Raw genomic sequence first — 15,970 nt, 5'->3', positions numbered from 1 at the left:
CTCAAACCTTCTGGCACAAAGTCATTTGGAGTGATGAGACCAAAATTTAGCTTATTGCCCACAATCATAAACGCTACATTTGGAGAGGAGTCAACAAGGCCTATGATGAAAGGTATACACCATTCCTACTGTGAAACATGGAGGTGGATCGCTGATGTTTTGATGATGTGTGAGCTACAAAAGACACAGGAAATTTGGTCACAATTGATGGCAAGATGAATGCAGTATGTTATCAAAAAATGCTGGAGCAACATTTGCATTCATCAGCCAGGAAGTTGCGCATGGGATGTACTTGGACATTTCAACATGACAATGATCCAAAACACGAGGCCAAGTCGACCTGTCATTGGCTACAGCAGAATAAAGTGAAGGTTCTGGAGTGGCCATCTCAGTCTCCTGACCTCAATATCATTGAGCCACTCTGGGGAGATCTCAAGCGTGCAGTTCATGCAAGACAGCCGAAGAATTTACAGGAACTGGAGGCTTTTTGCCAAGAGGAATGGGCAGCTTTACCATCTGAGAAGATAAAGAGCCTCATCCACAAATACCACAAAAGACTTCAAGCTGTCATTGTCACTGATGTTAAAGTGGGCAATACACGGTATTAAGAACTGGGTTATGTAAACTTTTGATCAGGGTCATTTGGGTAGTTTCTGTTGCGATTATGATTTAAAAAGAGTAAACAGTTGATTGCTAATACATGGCTTCAGCCAAACACTAACCATGAGTCAAAGAAATGTTTTTGTGTTATCAATCATATTCACTGAAAAATGGCCAAGAAATCATAAATTCTGCCAGGGTATGTAAACTTATGAGCACAACTGTGTGTGTATATATATATATATATATATATATACAGACACACACAGTATCTCACAAAAGTGTGTACACCCCTCCACATTTTTGTAAATATTTTATATCTTTTCATGTGACAATACTGAAGAAATTACAATTTGCTACAATGTAAAGTAGTGAGTGTACAGCTTGTATAACAGTGTAAATTTGCTGTCTCCTCAAAATAACTCAACACACAGCCCTTAATGTCTAAACTGCTGGCAAAAAAGTGAGTACACCCCTAAGTGAAAGTTTCCAAATTGGGTCCAAAGTGTCAATATTTTGTGTGGCCACCATTATTTTCCAGTACTGCCTTAACCCTCTTGGGCATGGAGTTCACCAGAGCTTCACAGGTTGCCACTGGAGTCCTCTTCTACTCCTCCATGATGACATCATGGAGCTGGTGAATATTAGAGACCTTGCGCTCCTCCACCTTCCATTTGAGGATGCCCCACAGATGCTCCATAGGGTTTAGGTCAGGAGAGATGCTTGGCCAGTCCATCACCTATACCCTCAGCTTCTTTAGCAAGGCAGTGGTGGTTTTGGAGGTGTGTTTGGGGTCATTATCATGTTGGAATACTGCTCTGTGGCCCAATCTCCAAAGGGGGGGGATCATGCTCTGCTTCAGTATGTCATAGTACATGTTGGCATTCATGGTTCCCTCAATGAACTGTAGCTCCCTCACCTGGTTGCCGCCACACACGCTTGACACCATCTGAACCAAATATGTTTATCTTGGTCTCATCAGACCATAGGACATGGTTCCAGTAATCCGTGTCCTTAGTCTGCTTGTCTTCAGCAAACTGTTTGCAGGCTTTCTTGTGCATCATCTTTAGAAAAGGCTTCCTTCTAGGATGACAGCCATGCAGACCAATTTGATGCAGTGTGCGGCGTATGTCCTGAGCACTGACAGGCTGACCCCCTACCCTTTCAACCCCTGCAGCAATGCTGGCAGCACTCATACGTCTATTTTCCTAAATAAACTCTGGATATGATGCTGAGCACGTGCACTCAACTTCTTTGGTCGACCATGGCAAGGCCTGTTCTGAGTGGAACCTGTCTTGTTAAACCGCTGTATGGTCTTGACCACCGTGCTGCAGCTCAGTTTTGGGGTCTTCGCAATCTTTATGTAGAGCAACAATTCTTTTTTTCAGATCCTCAGAGAGTTCTTTGCATTGAGGTGCCATGTTGAACCAGTATGAGAGAGTGAGAGCGCTAACACCAAATTTAACGCACCTGCTCCCCATTCACACCTGAGACCATGTAACACTAATTGGGCTCACTTTGAACATTTTCGCTTAGCCCCGGTACACACAGGGGTGACTTGTCAGGCGACCTAGTCGCCTGACAAGTCGCCTCCTGTTCTGTACAATGGAACCGTTCTAATAGGAGCGACGCAAGTCGCTCCGACTTAGAAAAAGGTTCCTGTACTTCTTTTGGGGCGACTTGAGGCGACTTGCATAGACTTCTATACAGAAGTCGTTTTGCAAGTCGCCGTGGCAGTCGTGTGCAGGTCGCGCCGCCCCTAGTGTGAACCGAGCCTTAGGGGTGTACTCACTTTTGTTGCCAGCGGTTTAGACATTAATGGTTGTGTGTTGAGTTATTTTGAGGTGACAGAAAATTGTTATACAGGCTATACACTCACTACTTTACATTGTAGGAAAGTGTCATTTCTTCAGTGCTGTCACATGAAAAGATATCATAAAATATTTACAAAAAATGTGAAGGGTGTACTCACTTTTGTGAGATACTGTATAATATATATATATATATATATATATATATATATATATATATATATATATATATATATATATAATACTGTATTTATATATAATGGGTGTAATGGTGCAGTGACAGGGTTACTTGGGGTTGGATGGGTTTTATAACAAATGCGTGCCAATTATGCCATAAGAAATGTAAGCTGTCACCTACAAACTATCGTAAACACATTAAAAAAAGCCCTAGGTTACTGTGTTGTATTTCATTTCTTCAACCTCAGTGCTCTATAGCAGGGATGTCAAACTGATGTTTCTTTGGGCTGCATACAACCCTTTGCACCTTTCTTGTGGCCCTCTGCCAGTTTAGGCATCTAAATTTCATCAAGCTACAAACTGTTCTGTTTTGCTTGTTACCTCTATGGCTAAATAAATTCTTTCACAGCCGTTCACAAAATATTTTGTAGTACTTTTATATGGCTAACATACAAAATTAACTGCTGTAGATGGCTATATAGTAAAGGAACTGTGCTATTTTTGCCCTAGAAAAAGCTTTGGTATATTGTTAGGGAAAAGGAGAGAAGGATTTGGATATAGACATATACCAAGAGAGAGTAACTCCAAAGGGAAACACACAGCAGTGCAATAGTCACAAAAATAGAAAATATTTAATAATAAGATTTCCACAAAAAGGCAACATTCTCCACACCACAGTAGTAACACAATTGACAATGTTGTCTGTAATGGTTTTTACTGTGGTGTGGTGAATGTGGTGTGGTGAATGTGGTGAATGCATAGGTGTGAACCCAGCCTCAAGCTTTGACAAAGGAAACTGGAAGCTGATTGGTTTCTATGCAGAGCTGCACAAGATTTTGCACTTTCCTGTTTTAGTAAATCAACTTCTTAGTTTCATTACTTCTGGGTATAGATGAGAAAATTACTCCCCACCTTCTTTTACCTGGTTGCAATCCACAGAAACCCACAGATCCACTCTAGGCCCCTGAGAACTCCTATCATATGTGCAGGTCAACCCTTAGCTTGCTGAAACCCTTTTGCAATCTATATCGTTCTAAAGAATGGATACTGCAAGCTGAAATATCCTTTAGTAAGGTTTATTCACTTCCAGCAACAAGGAATGACTGGCTCTGCTGAAGCACCTACCTCTAACACATCTCGCTCAAGCAGAACTGCATGCTTTATTCTTTTGGACCACATATTTTGTCAAATGGAGGTGTGCCATGCAGTGTGCAATTGAAAGCAAAGCTTGACAATTGTCAATGATCTTGCAGGGTTGGTGGCAGGGAACTGTGTGGTGGGGGAAGTAGAGATAAAAGTAAGTATGGTCTCCAGATGGGATCTTCACAGTGAAAAGGGGGTTGGTTCTTTTTCCCTAGCAGGTTACTTTACAACCTATTCCCACTTTTTAACATGGTCAAACCGTAACATATTTTTTTATGGTATTGTGCGTTAAAGTGTGCAGAAAAATCAGACCTGCGTTGTTTTTTTCCAACACACCACACTACTATGCTCAGATGATTTACTGTGTTGTGATGTCAAAAAAGTAGGTACTTTGAGGTGTGCTTGCAAGTTGCCTTTTTAACCACTTCCCTACCAGGCCAATTCTGACATTTCTCTCCTACATGTAAAAATCATAATTTTTTTGCTAGAAAATTACATAGAACCCCCAAACATTATATATGTTTTTTTTAGCAAAGACCCTAGAGAATACAATGGCGGTTGTTGCAACTTTTTATCTCACACAGTATTTACGCAGGAATTTTTCGAACGCGTTTTTTTGGGGAAAAAAACAGTTTTGTGTTTTAAAAAAAAACAAAACAGTAAAGTTAGTCCAATGTTTTTGCATATTGTGAAAGATGAAGTTACGCCGAGTAAATAGGTACCTAACATGTCACACTTCAAAATTGCACACGCTCATAGAATGGCTTCAATGTTCGGTACTTAAAAATCCCCATAGGCGAAGCTTGAAATTTTTTTACTGGTTAAATGTTTTGAGTTACAGAGGACGTCTAGTGACAAAATGATTGCTCTCGCTCCAACATTCGCGGCGATACCTCACATGTATGGTTTGAACACCGTTTTCATATGTGGGTGGGACTTACGTATGCGTTCGCTTCTGCATGCGAGCACACGGGGACAGCGGCGCTTTAAAATTTTTTTTTTTTTTTTATTGATAATTATATTTTGTTTTTTTATTTTGACACTTTTTTGAAAAAAAAACACATTTTTGATCACTTTTATTCCTATTACAAGGAATGTAAACATCCCTTGTAATAGGAATATGACATGACAGGTCCTCTTAATAGTGAGATATGGGGTCAATAAGACCCCATATCTCACCACTAGGCTGGGAAGCCTGAAATAAAAAAATAAAATAAAACGATCACCGCTTCCCAGCCGAAGCGGTGCCATTTTTTTGAATGGAGAGGCCAGGCATGACGTCATAACATCGCGCCCGGCCTCCGATGATCATAGAGACTCCGGCGATCTATGATCTACATCCGGCGCTGGCAGATCCGCTCTCTGCCTCACCGATCATAACGGTGAGTCGGAGCAAGCACCGGAGGGCGGCGGGAGGGGGGGAACGGCCGCTATGATCATTCCTTAAGTGTAGAGATTCGCTGGCTGAAATATATCTGAATGATGTCTGTAACTACATTCAGATATACCCGCCCAAAGCCCAGGACGTCATATGACGTGGGTGGGCGGGAAGTGGTTAAATGAATGGCACTGCAATGCACCATACTGCAGTTACTTTTTTATTTATCTAGATAGGCTGCTAGGTTAGGTAAATTTAGTTCCTGTAGCTCTCCTGTAATCAGTTGAGCAGCTTGTGATTATTTTAGGCAGTTCTGTGTCTCACTGGTTGAAGAGTTGACTGCTTCCCACTGCCTTCTGGAGGGTTCTGGAATGTAGGGGGCTGGAAGAGTTAAATTAGCAGCCTGAATATTTATGTGGTCCCAGCCAATCCCTGGGGGGGGTGTCCAGTAGGTGGCTGGGCAGTGTATAAATAGTCTGAGGCTTGGAACATCAGAAGTCTTATTTAGGAGAAGTACCCAGCCTGAAGGTTTGTTGCCCTTCTGGGCAGTTCAGCTGTACTTCTACACTTATTCATCGTAGTCCCAGCTGTGTTAGAGCTGTTGGGTCTATCCTACTGAGCTTTGCTAGAACTGACTGAGAGATTCTACTGAGGATCTGGTCTGGAGATTTCACAGGAGAAATGTCTGGCTGATATTGGAAAGAGACATCCAAAGATCCAGGGACATTTGACATTGTTCTAGTGACTGTGTACTGCTACTATCCCTCCAGAGTCAGTGCCAGCACTTGCTCAAAATGTGGACATTTCCTATGGTATCCCAGTGTGGCACAGTTTCCTAGTTGCTGATGCAAGGACTGTGCTTTAAGAAGCCTGAGACGAGTCCTCATGTTAATATTTTTTTTTTTAGTACCACTGGAGTATCCCACAGGTTCCCCACACTGTCTAAGGTCAACTTTAATAAAGCATGAAGAAAAGATACCCCTAGACCAGGGGTCTCCAAACTTTCTAAACAAAGGGCCAGTTTACTGTCCTTCAGACATTAAGGGGGTCGGACTGTGGCCATTGGGAGTAAAAATTGTCCTGGCGTTAGTGGAAGTAAACAGTGCATCTTTGGCATTGGAGGGAGGAATAGAGTCCCATCACTGGTGTCAGTGGAAGAATAGTGCTTCATCGTTAGTATCAATGGGGAGAATAATGCCCCATTGTTGGTGTCAGTAACAGGGCTTATGCCCCATTGTTGGTGTCAGTGGAAGGAATAATGCCCCAAGGGCTCGATAAAGGCAAACAAAGGGCTACATCCGGTCCCTGTGCCGCAGTTTGGAGACCACTGCCCTAGACTGTTCACTGAACCAGAAGAGACTGAGACTGTGTGTGCTGCTAATACACTAGTTTAAGAAAAGAACCTTGGAACTGTTTAACGGGCCATTTAGGGGGCCAGCACTACATTGTGAATTTACACATTTACATATCCACATTTTAATGTCCCAACAACATTGTACAATGGCATGACTTCATAAAATTGATAGTAAAATTAGGTGGAACTGGGCGATCAAAATGTTCTAAATAAGGTTTGCATTCAATGCTGCCTTTGGAATTTGTGTGTTTTACTGTTGTTATTTCATATTTATTATATAAATGTGGTGACTGTTTTAGTTTTTTTTTCAGGCATATTTTTTCTTTATTCTCACTAGCAGACTCACTACGCTATCTATGTAGCAGCAGAATTGTCAGCCTAGAACAAGAATGTGGTAGGACTAAAGAATGCCTCATCCTCTCCTCAACTTCATAACATATGGGAGGGCTCTGTATTCCACAGAGGTGAACTGGGCATTGCTGCCAACACTGCTTGAGACTTCAGTGTACCAGAGGCAGAGTGCACAAGATGTTACAAAGACATTGTATACCTGGAAGGATCAACAATTGTTTTCCACTTATCATTTTTAGGGCTTACATAAACTTTAAGTTATAAAGGCACATGGTGCAGAAATGCTATATCGATTTCACAAGAAAAAGTAATCATCTTTGTTTAGGTTTCTTACCTGTAACACACATTTTGTGTACATGGATTGTGAACTCTTACAATAACAAACACATGCTGGAAATGGGATCGAATTGTTTTGGGAGTAAATGGCAGGGCTCCTGGCTCTTGGAAGACGACAGTAACAATGTCATTACCAATGTGTCTTTTCCTAAGCAGCTGAGAAAATAAAAAATAAAAAAGTTAGAATACCTTTCTGATGATATATGCATCCAACTACAAATATCTGAAACATATATATTTTAACTATAAAACTGTAAGTTTTATACTTTTGTTCACATTGAAGGAAAATGAACTCACAGACTCAAAAAAAAAAAAAAAGTTTTGGTACAACAATCACTCTTTTGTACTACCCAGTAGATTTTTGGCCAAATGTATGCAGATTAGACAGACAAAATCATCCTCAATGGACAGTTTACACAGGTAACAGCTAATTAATACTCAAATAGATCTGTCATAATGGAAACACAGGGGGTGCCATTTAAAAATTTTAGTTGCATGGCTGTTAAGTTTACTCACTGCTTTCCAAATCCATGATCCAGAACAGTGGTCTTCAAACTGTGGCCATGGGGCTGGATGCGGTCCTTTGCTTGTTTTTATCCATCCCTCAGAGCACTATTTTCATCCACCAATGACAACAATGGGCTTACCCCTCCCCCCCCCCCCACTGACACCAATGAAGGAGCAGAATTCCTCCCAATGACGCCAACAATGAGGCCCAGTGACACCAATGGCGGGGCTCAATTCCTCCCACTGACACCAAAGATGGGGCTTTGCTTATTCCTGCTGACATCAGGATCTTTTCTACTCTTAGTGGCCACAGTCTGGCCCTCATTAATTCTGAAGGACAGTAAATTGGCCCTTTGTTTAAAAAGTTTGGAGACCCGTGATCTAGAAGTATACAGATCAGGAAAATGGGAGAAAAGTCAAATAATTGTTTTGGGTCAGTACTGAAGACATGTATGACAACTGACCATCTAGTATTTTTAGTGAGAAAAAGTTAGAAATGGCAGTCCCTATGGCTTCTTTTGACATGTTTCTTCTTTAGCATACTTTATTTCCTTTCTTGGATTGCTCTTATCTAAAAAAGAAACACCATCCTTTTACATACAATGGTTTTAATAACTAAAGTGTATGTCTGAGAAAAGTAAAAAAAGTACACATGTAGAATTTCATATGTTTTATCTCTTATAAATGCATGTACAGAAAGATAACGCCTGATCTGCCAGAAATGCTGTGAGCTCCTAACTTGTTTAAGCTAACAACACGGTGCCTCTGAATTCCCAAGTAGTATTATCACAGCCAAGTTCTCTTCCACTGGACTATAGAACACCGCTCTATAACATAAGAGGATTGTTCTGTAGTCTTACATATGAGAACTGGGAGGAGTTATAAGAACCAGGGGTTTCAATACAGCAGGTGCAATGTTGTCAACACACTAATGGAAGTTAGAAGCGCACTGGATTTCTGGTAGGGTCAACAGCCTTTTTCTGTGCTTGCAATGTTTTTAAGAGACAAAATCAGGGCTGGCCCAAGACATTGTGCTGCCTGGGTCCAAGAATGAAATGCTGCCCCCCCCCCCCCAAAAAAAAAAAAAATCACGTCCACCAAAAGGCCCCCACATCCATTATTTTATATCATGATAATTAAAACGAAAATTTAATTTATCAGGAAGGTAGATTTACATGCAACAGCATGTAAAGCAGTCTATATGCAAATCTATATGACATACCACCATGCTCTGGTCAGTAGTATAGGGGCAGGCAAGGGTAGTATAGGGGCAGGCTAGGGTAGTATACTGGCCCCCGGGTCCTTGGACAGTGCCCAAATGGTCAGTTGGCCCCTTATCCTGATCCATTGTTCTAACTTGTCTCCAGAATCCAGATATGATGGAAGTGGAAGAAGAGCCTGCTCCAACATGCTCATTATCATTATGTACACTTTGTATTTCAGAAAATTTTATAGGAATTTCCTAATAAAATATTCTGAAATAGGAAAAAGCAGAACATTTGTTCTCTCATGAAACCCTCAGACTCAATGATCATTTTTTCTTTGATCACAGGTCCATGTCCATGCCATCACACCTTCTTACCACAAGGCCAGCCATGGAAACAGAAGGTTTGGAGTTAAAGGATAAGTTCACCTTATGTAACATGTTACACCCATATTAACCTACATTGCACCCACAATCTGCTGATTGCAGGGGCAATGCTTTCCAGGTTCCCAATAAAAAAAAAATGTACAATTTTTTACCTGCAAAAAGATGTGCATTTATATATTTATTTATTTATTTTTAAAGTGAATGTATCATTTAAAGAGAACCCATTTACTGGTGCAATGTTCAAAAGATTTCTTTGTCAGACTGTGTGTACACCCAGCACATGAATGGCTAATGCTGCAGCTGCTGGGTTTCCCAATCTCTCTGCAAAATTTGTTTCAATGGCTGGCCTTGTCGTAAGAAGGTGTGATGGGATGGGCATGGGCCTGTGATCACAAAGTGATCATTGATTATTACAATCTAAATGATTTCATATACCCGGCCTCACAAAATCTTCACCCCTCAGGTTTTTACTATCATGGACTCCACAGTACAATGTAAGATCATGATGGGAAGGGAAGGTCAGGTGTTTGCAGTGGGTGCTGAGAACCGGCACCCTGTGTGTTGTGTGTAAGATGCTGGTAATGGTAACCTGTGAGGGACTTTCAGTTTTCACAACTCCCAAGGTTTTACCGCTGTCAATGAGCACACAAATTAAAAGACGCGGCGAAGAACTAACAGCCGGCTCCCTTTATGTAGCTTTCCAATGCTGGACTGTTAGATATCGGAGCGGGCTCTTTGTGTCTCCACCCCGGGCAATGCCGGTGGTTGATCCTGTATCCCCCTATGGGGCAGGGTCCATGGGGATCTGTGTAGCTCGTAACTTGGGAGTGCAGCTCCAGGCTATGTCTGTGTGAAGGCGGCAGGCATCAAGCTGCCAACTCCAGCTAAGTACAGACTGCTCGTTTTGGGGGTTCCAAGCACTTCTCATGAGCCTCTCATGGGGCTCCCTACTGGCCCCGGGCCCTCGAGCAGTGCCCGAGTGCCCGAATGGTCAGTCTGTCCCTGTGCGTGTTGAGGGCAGCAGGGTGGCCTTTTTACAAGGCGCTGTTCCTCTCAAAGTTCTGCCTGGGTCCAATGGACTCTTGGTAGGAGGCCCTTGACAAAATTATTGCCCACACTTCCCAGAAATAGAGAACTAAAGGGCTCAAAAAATATATCGGTTTATCTACAGTTCCAGAAAGACAAACTGGGGTTGATTTGCTAAAGCTGTAGAGTGCAAAATCTGGTACAGCTTTGCATAGAAACCAATCAACTTCCAGTTTTTTTTGTCAAAGCTTAAAGTGTTACTAAACACAGAACCCTGCATTCACTATATCTGGTCTCCCACAGTACACAGAACATGGAAATGCAATTATTTTAATAAATATAAACTGCTAAATACCTTTTTCTGATCAGCAGTATATAACGGTCTTGTGATTTCTATCAGTGTCTGGTTAAAGCTTGTACGAGGAATTTTCTTTCTACTCCACCTGTCCTATGAGACTGCCTGACCCTCTGTCTGGACAGTGCTGATTGGCCCTGTGCCGATCACATCCACCCTCCCAAGAAAAAAAACTCTCTAGCAATACACACCAAACTGAGCATGTGCAGAGTGACTCCAAAGGCTCTGCCTTATCAGAGGATGGATTGGAGAGAGTGGAAGAAGGGGAGGATCAGAGAAGACAGGATCAAACAGCCTTTTTACACAATGTGGAGGATTAACCCCTTAGGTTCCACAGTGAGTATGACATGCATGCTTTACTGCATATACAGACTGATTTTACTGTTGTGGGTTTAGTAACACTTTAACTAAACAAGCTGACGTTAGAAGCTGATTGGCTACCATGCAGAGTGGCACCAAATTTTGCACTTTCCAGTTTTAGTAAATCAACCCCACTGTGTGATAGAAGTAACTGTTTGCTGTGTTTAGTTTGAAAAAGAGATATAGAGATCTTCAAAGCCCTGTAGAGAATAAAGCTTCCCTTTAAAGAAAAGTTCCTCCAATTTTTGAAGCTAAAGGGCTAATAGCCCTTAACAAATCTCGAGAAGCGGCAAATCAATCTGGTAACCACTTTTACAGTCAAGCTGGCAGTCAATGTGCAAACAGTAAAATAAAATGTAATTATGTATTTATATTTTGATAATGTCTGGGATTTGCAGAATAGTAAAATATACTCATATGGAAAATCTGTAGAGACTGAAAAAATATTTGTTGATCTGAGTAACTGTATAAGAGAATAATATATCCTGGACTTCTCCTAGGTCAATTGAATGTATCTTACAAAGGTTTGTAGCAAGTTCAAACATGCATGTCAATAACATGCGACAAGACAAAGAAAATACTCCTAGGCTGAGTATGGTCTGAAACTTGCCTAAAGCTTTAGGTTCAGAATTGGACTAGCCTGTTGGAGGATCTCCCAGTGTTCCCTGATTGTGGAGTGGGCACATTTCCTAAGCATGCAACATCCACCACCATGCAAGCTATCTCAGGCAGAATGATCTTCTGAAGTCATAAATCAGGCGATTTTGATTATGTGGATTAGGTGTAGCCAGGTGCTGATTGACAAGCTACAGATTTGTGAATTAGCAGTGACAATTCTGATAGCCATCCCCCCTGAAAGCATTGTTGCTACATCGTCACAGGAAGCTGCATTAGGTGGACTTCACAGACAAGGCTCAACAGGTATTTGTGGGACTTTGCTGGGGGAGAAAACCGTATGTGCAGATATACACATAATTAAAGCAGATCTTCACTGCATCTGAGCACCACAAACCAAAAACACAATTTAATTCATTTTTAATATTCAAAGCAAACTTCCCCATCTATCCACGTCTCAATGCTTTATTTTGTTGAGAAATCACTTTGAAAATCACTCCCCTAGCATTGGTGTCCGTGTCCATCTTGAGTAAGGGCAAATGATTCATGTAGCATTCATCTGCCCTTACCTCAAGCATACATGCAGGAGAATGTGCTTAACTGAGGAAAACCCCTCATCCTCTGCTCTGAAGACTAATGAGATGATTTGTATGTATGACATCATTTGCCTAGGTATGACACCAGGAAGTAACTGATGAAATGTAAAAATAAAAGTTTCAAACAAGTAAATATAATATACTTTCCTGTTTATTTACTAATGCTAGCAGCATCAGGATTAAAAATAATCATTGATAATTGTGAGAGTGAAGTTCCACTTTAAGTGCTGCAGCACATTTATTTAAAGGGAGTTGCAGTAAAAGTAGGGTGTATCAGAAGTGAAGGCCATAAAAGTAAAAATAGGTGCTTGGCATAAGCTGTTGGGGAGGAAGTAAATGTAATAGAGACAGAGGTTATTTTTAAATTGGAGCATGAATGTATTTATACATCATATATTAATGTTAACCTGTGAGTGAGACTTGTTCCAAAAATTTTCAGCAGTTCGGGTGAACATTTACGAGTAGCATGTTTCTAATGTTGGAAAAGCTTTGTGATTTTGGCAAAAGAGATTCTGAGAAACAATACAAGTCACTCAATTAGTAAACGTGGTAGAGAGAACATTTTGTGGAATTGAAGAAGTGAAAGCAGAGATATGGTATGTAATACCTGGTAGGTAATAAGGGTAGGATTAGAAAAAAAGAGAAAATGTATTTTAAAGGGAGAGCACACATTTGACAAAATAATATCATGGTGGAGTTAATGGACTGGGAGAGTCCCAGAGAAAATATTAGAGGAAGGAATTTAGAAGCAGAGGAAGAAAGCAGGCCATCAACAGGAAAGATGGAATCAACAAAAATAAGGAGAGCTACAGTATATCAAAATATAAGAAGAGATATAACGAGGCAAAAAAGTGGTCTAGGTGAGATTAGCCAGAATTATAGATTATTATTATATTATTATACATGATTTATATAGCGCCAACAGTTGTACGCATCGCTTAACAATGTACAGGGGGGACAGCACAATTACAGTATAGTTCAATACAGAAGGAATGGGAGGGCCCTGCTTGTAGAGCTTACATTATAAAACAAGGGGGTGGTGGTACAAAAGGTAATGGATTCAGGGAATGATTTGATGGGGGTGGCTCGGGGACAGTTGTTAGGTGGGTGTGAGATAGGATTCCCTGAATAAGTGAGTTTTCAGGGATCTCCTAAAGGTGGACAGGTTAGGGGCTGATTGGATATACCGGGGCAGGGAGTTCCAGAGGATAAGAGAGGCTCTGGAGAAGTCCTGAAGGCGAGCATGGGAGGAGGTAACAATGGAGCTAGAGAGCAGGAGGTCCTGTAAGGAGCGGAGGGGACGATTTGGGTGATATCTGCAGATGAGGTTGGTGATGTAGCTGGGGTGATGTTGTGGATGGCCTTGTATGTTGTGGCTAGCATTTTGAATTTTATACAGTGGGGTAGGGGAAGCCATTGAAGGGATTGGCAGAGAGGGGCAGTAGTCACGGATGGGTTAGTGAGGTGTATTAGTCTAGCAGTAGCATTCATAATAGACTGAAGGGGGGATAACCTGCGTAAGGGTAGGCCATTAAGAAAAGCGTTGCAGTAGTCAAGGCGGGAAATAATCAAGGAGTGAATAAGTTGCTTTGTGGTGTCATTAGTCAGGAGGTGTCAAATTCTGGAAATGTTGCGGAGGTTAAGGCAGCAGGATTTAGCCAGTAATTGGATGTGGGGGCTGAAGGAGAGGTCAGAGTCAAGGATTACACTCAGCACCCTGGCATGTGTGGAGGGACCAATGGTTGTGCTGTTGATCTTAATGGTAAAGTCATGGGGGGGGACCGGGAAGGAGGAAATATAACAAGCTCAGTTTTAGAAAGATTGAGTTTGAGAAAGTGGTGTGACATCCATACCGATATGTCATTCAGTAAGTTTGAGATCCGTGAGGAGATCGAGGGGTGAGATAGATCTGGGTGTCATCAGTGTAGAGGTGGTATTGGAAGCCATGGGAGGTTATCAACTGGCCCAGGGAAAAGGTATAGAGCGAGAATAGGAAGGGCCCAAGGACGGAGCCTTGGGGTACCCCAACAGAAAGAAGAAGAGGAGCGGAGGAGATGGAGTTGTAAGTGACAATGAAAGTGCGCTGAGATAGGTAGGAGGAGAACCAGGATAAAGCAGAATCACGGAGGCAAAGGGAGTGTAGTTTGCTAAAGGAGGAGCAGGTGGTCAACTATGTCAAAAGCAGCAGAGAGGTCTAAGAGTATGAGTATAGAGTAATTGCCATTGGTTTTAGCAGTTAGTAGGTCATTTGTGAGTTTTAGTAGGGCAGTTTCAATGGAATGTTGTGGACAGAAGCAGGACTGTGGGGGTCGAAAAGGTTGTTGTCCATGAGGTAGCGACCCATTCGGTCATAGATAAGGCGTTTGATGAGTTGGAGGCAAATGGGAGCAGGGAGATGGGTCTTAAGTTGTTCATACAGGTAGGGTCCAGTGAGGGATTTTAAACGTATTCTCACCAGAACCTCTTTATTCTGCGCACCATGGCCCCATTAATTCCTGTGGGGATAACGGTTATGTGCAAGACCCCTGGAGGTTACCATAAGTATAGACCCCACAGAAAGGAATAGGGTTGAGGTCCTTGGGCTTGTGTTAATGGGCAAATGGAGCTTGGCTTTGACATCAGTTTGAAACACTTCTGAGACCAGTCAGAATTCACTGACAAGGACATTTATTCTGCAATTGCCCTCTTCCTGAAATAAATATGACCAGTTTTAAACCACCTTTGAATTTCCATAGACTTGTATTAGGAGAGAAGCAGTTTCTGAAAGAGGCAAAAACCTGTTGACACAATCCAGTAACGTTTAAGCATATTTCCAGCTAAACAGTTTTTTTCATTTTGGAAAGAATGATAACTGATAAGGAGTAAAAAGTTTTTGTTTTTTTTAATTTCTGCCTGTAACCATCTTGGGGAGATTTTCCTTCCTTTCCTGTCCTAGCGATAGCCTTGCAAGAAAAGGAGTAAAAGGATACAACTGGGACAGAAGGGCACAAACAAAGATAAAAATATTCTAATACAGTGACGGCTGGTGAAGTTTTAGGATGGGGGGGCGCCAGACCCCACCCTTCCTTTTTTACCCCTCCCACTTCTCATAAGCCCCACCCCTTATATAATCCACCCACTCTGTCCCCTCCACTTGCTTCCACCCATAGTGTCAGGAGTATACAGCTCAGCATCACAGGACAGAATGTACAGCCCCAGAATCACAGGACAGAGTATACAGCTCAGCATCACAGGACAGAGTGTAATGTAGCCCAGCATTACAGATAGGGTATATAGCCCAGCATTACAGATAGGGTATATAGGTCAGCATTACACATAGGGTATATAGGTCAGCATTACACATAGGGTATATAGGTCAGCATTACACATAGGGTATATAGGTCAGCATTACAGATAGGGTATATAGCTCAGCATTACAAATAGGGTATATAGGTCAGCATTACAAATAGGGTATATAGCTCAGCATTACAAATAGGGTATATAGCTCAGCATTACAGGCAGGCTCTTTACATCATATACCAGGCTCTATATTATACACAGGGCTCTGTACATAATATACCAGGCACTACATTATACACAGGACTCTCCTACATCATATACCAGGCTCTATATTATACACAGGACTGTGTACATCATATACCGGGCACTACATTATACACAGGGCTCTGTACATCATATACCAGGCTCTACATTATACACAGAGCTCTGTACATCATATACCAAACTCTATATTATACACAGGGCTCTGTACATCATATACCAGGCTCTAT

General features: G+C 41.7%; 1 protein-coding gene across 3 annotated transcripts in view; it reads right to left on the bottom strand.

Annotated features, from left to right (window-relative positions):
* SIPA1L2 (signal induced proliferation associated 1 like 2) overlaps positions 1–15,970 on the bottom strand; it is a 330,522-nt gene that overhangs the window by 145,789 nt on the left and 168,763 nt on the right. For all 3 annotated transcript variants that reach the window (XM_073627936.1, XM_073627938.1, XM_073627937.1), the window contains exon 7: positions 7,149–7,306. In XM_073627936.1, the coding sequence (XP_073484037.1) occupies positions 7,149–7,306 (158 nt within the window). The remainder of the gene's footprint in view (positions 1–7,148; positions 7,307–15,970) is intronic.

The sequence above is a fragment of the Aquarana catesbeiana genome, linkage group LG04 (genome assembly GCF_042186555.1).
Source record: "Aquarana catesbeiana isolate 2022-GZ linkage group LG04, ASM4218655v1, whole genome shotgun sequence".
Taxonomy (NCBI): Eukaryota; Metazoa; Chordata; class Amphibia; order Anura; family Ranidae; genus Aquarana; species Aquarana catesbeiana.
The sequence above is the reverse complement of the archived record's forward strand: the minus strand, read 5'-3'. Positions and strand labels throughout refer to the sequence as shown.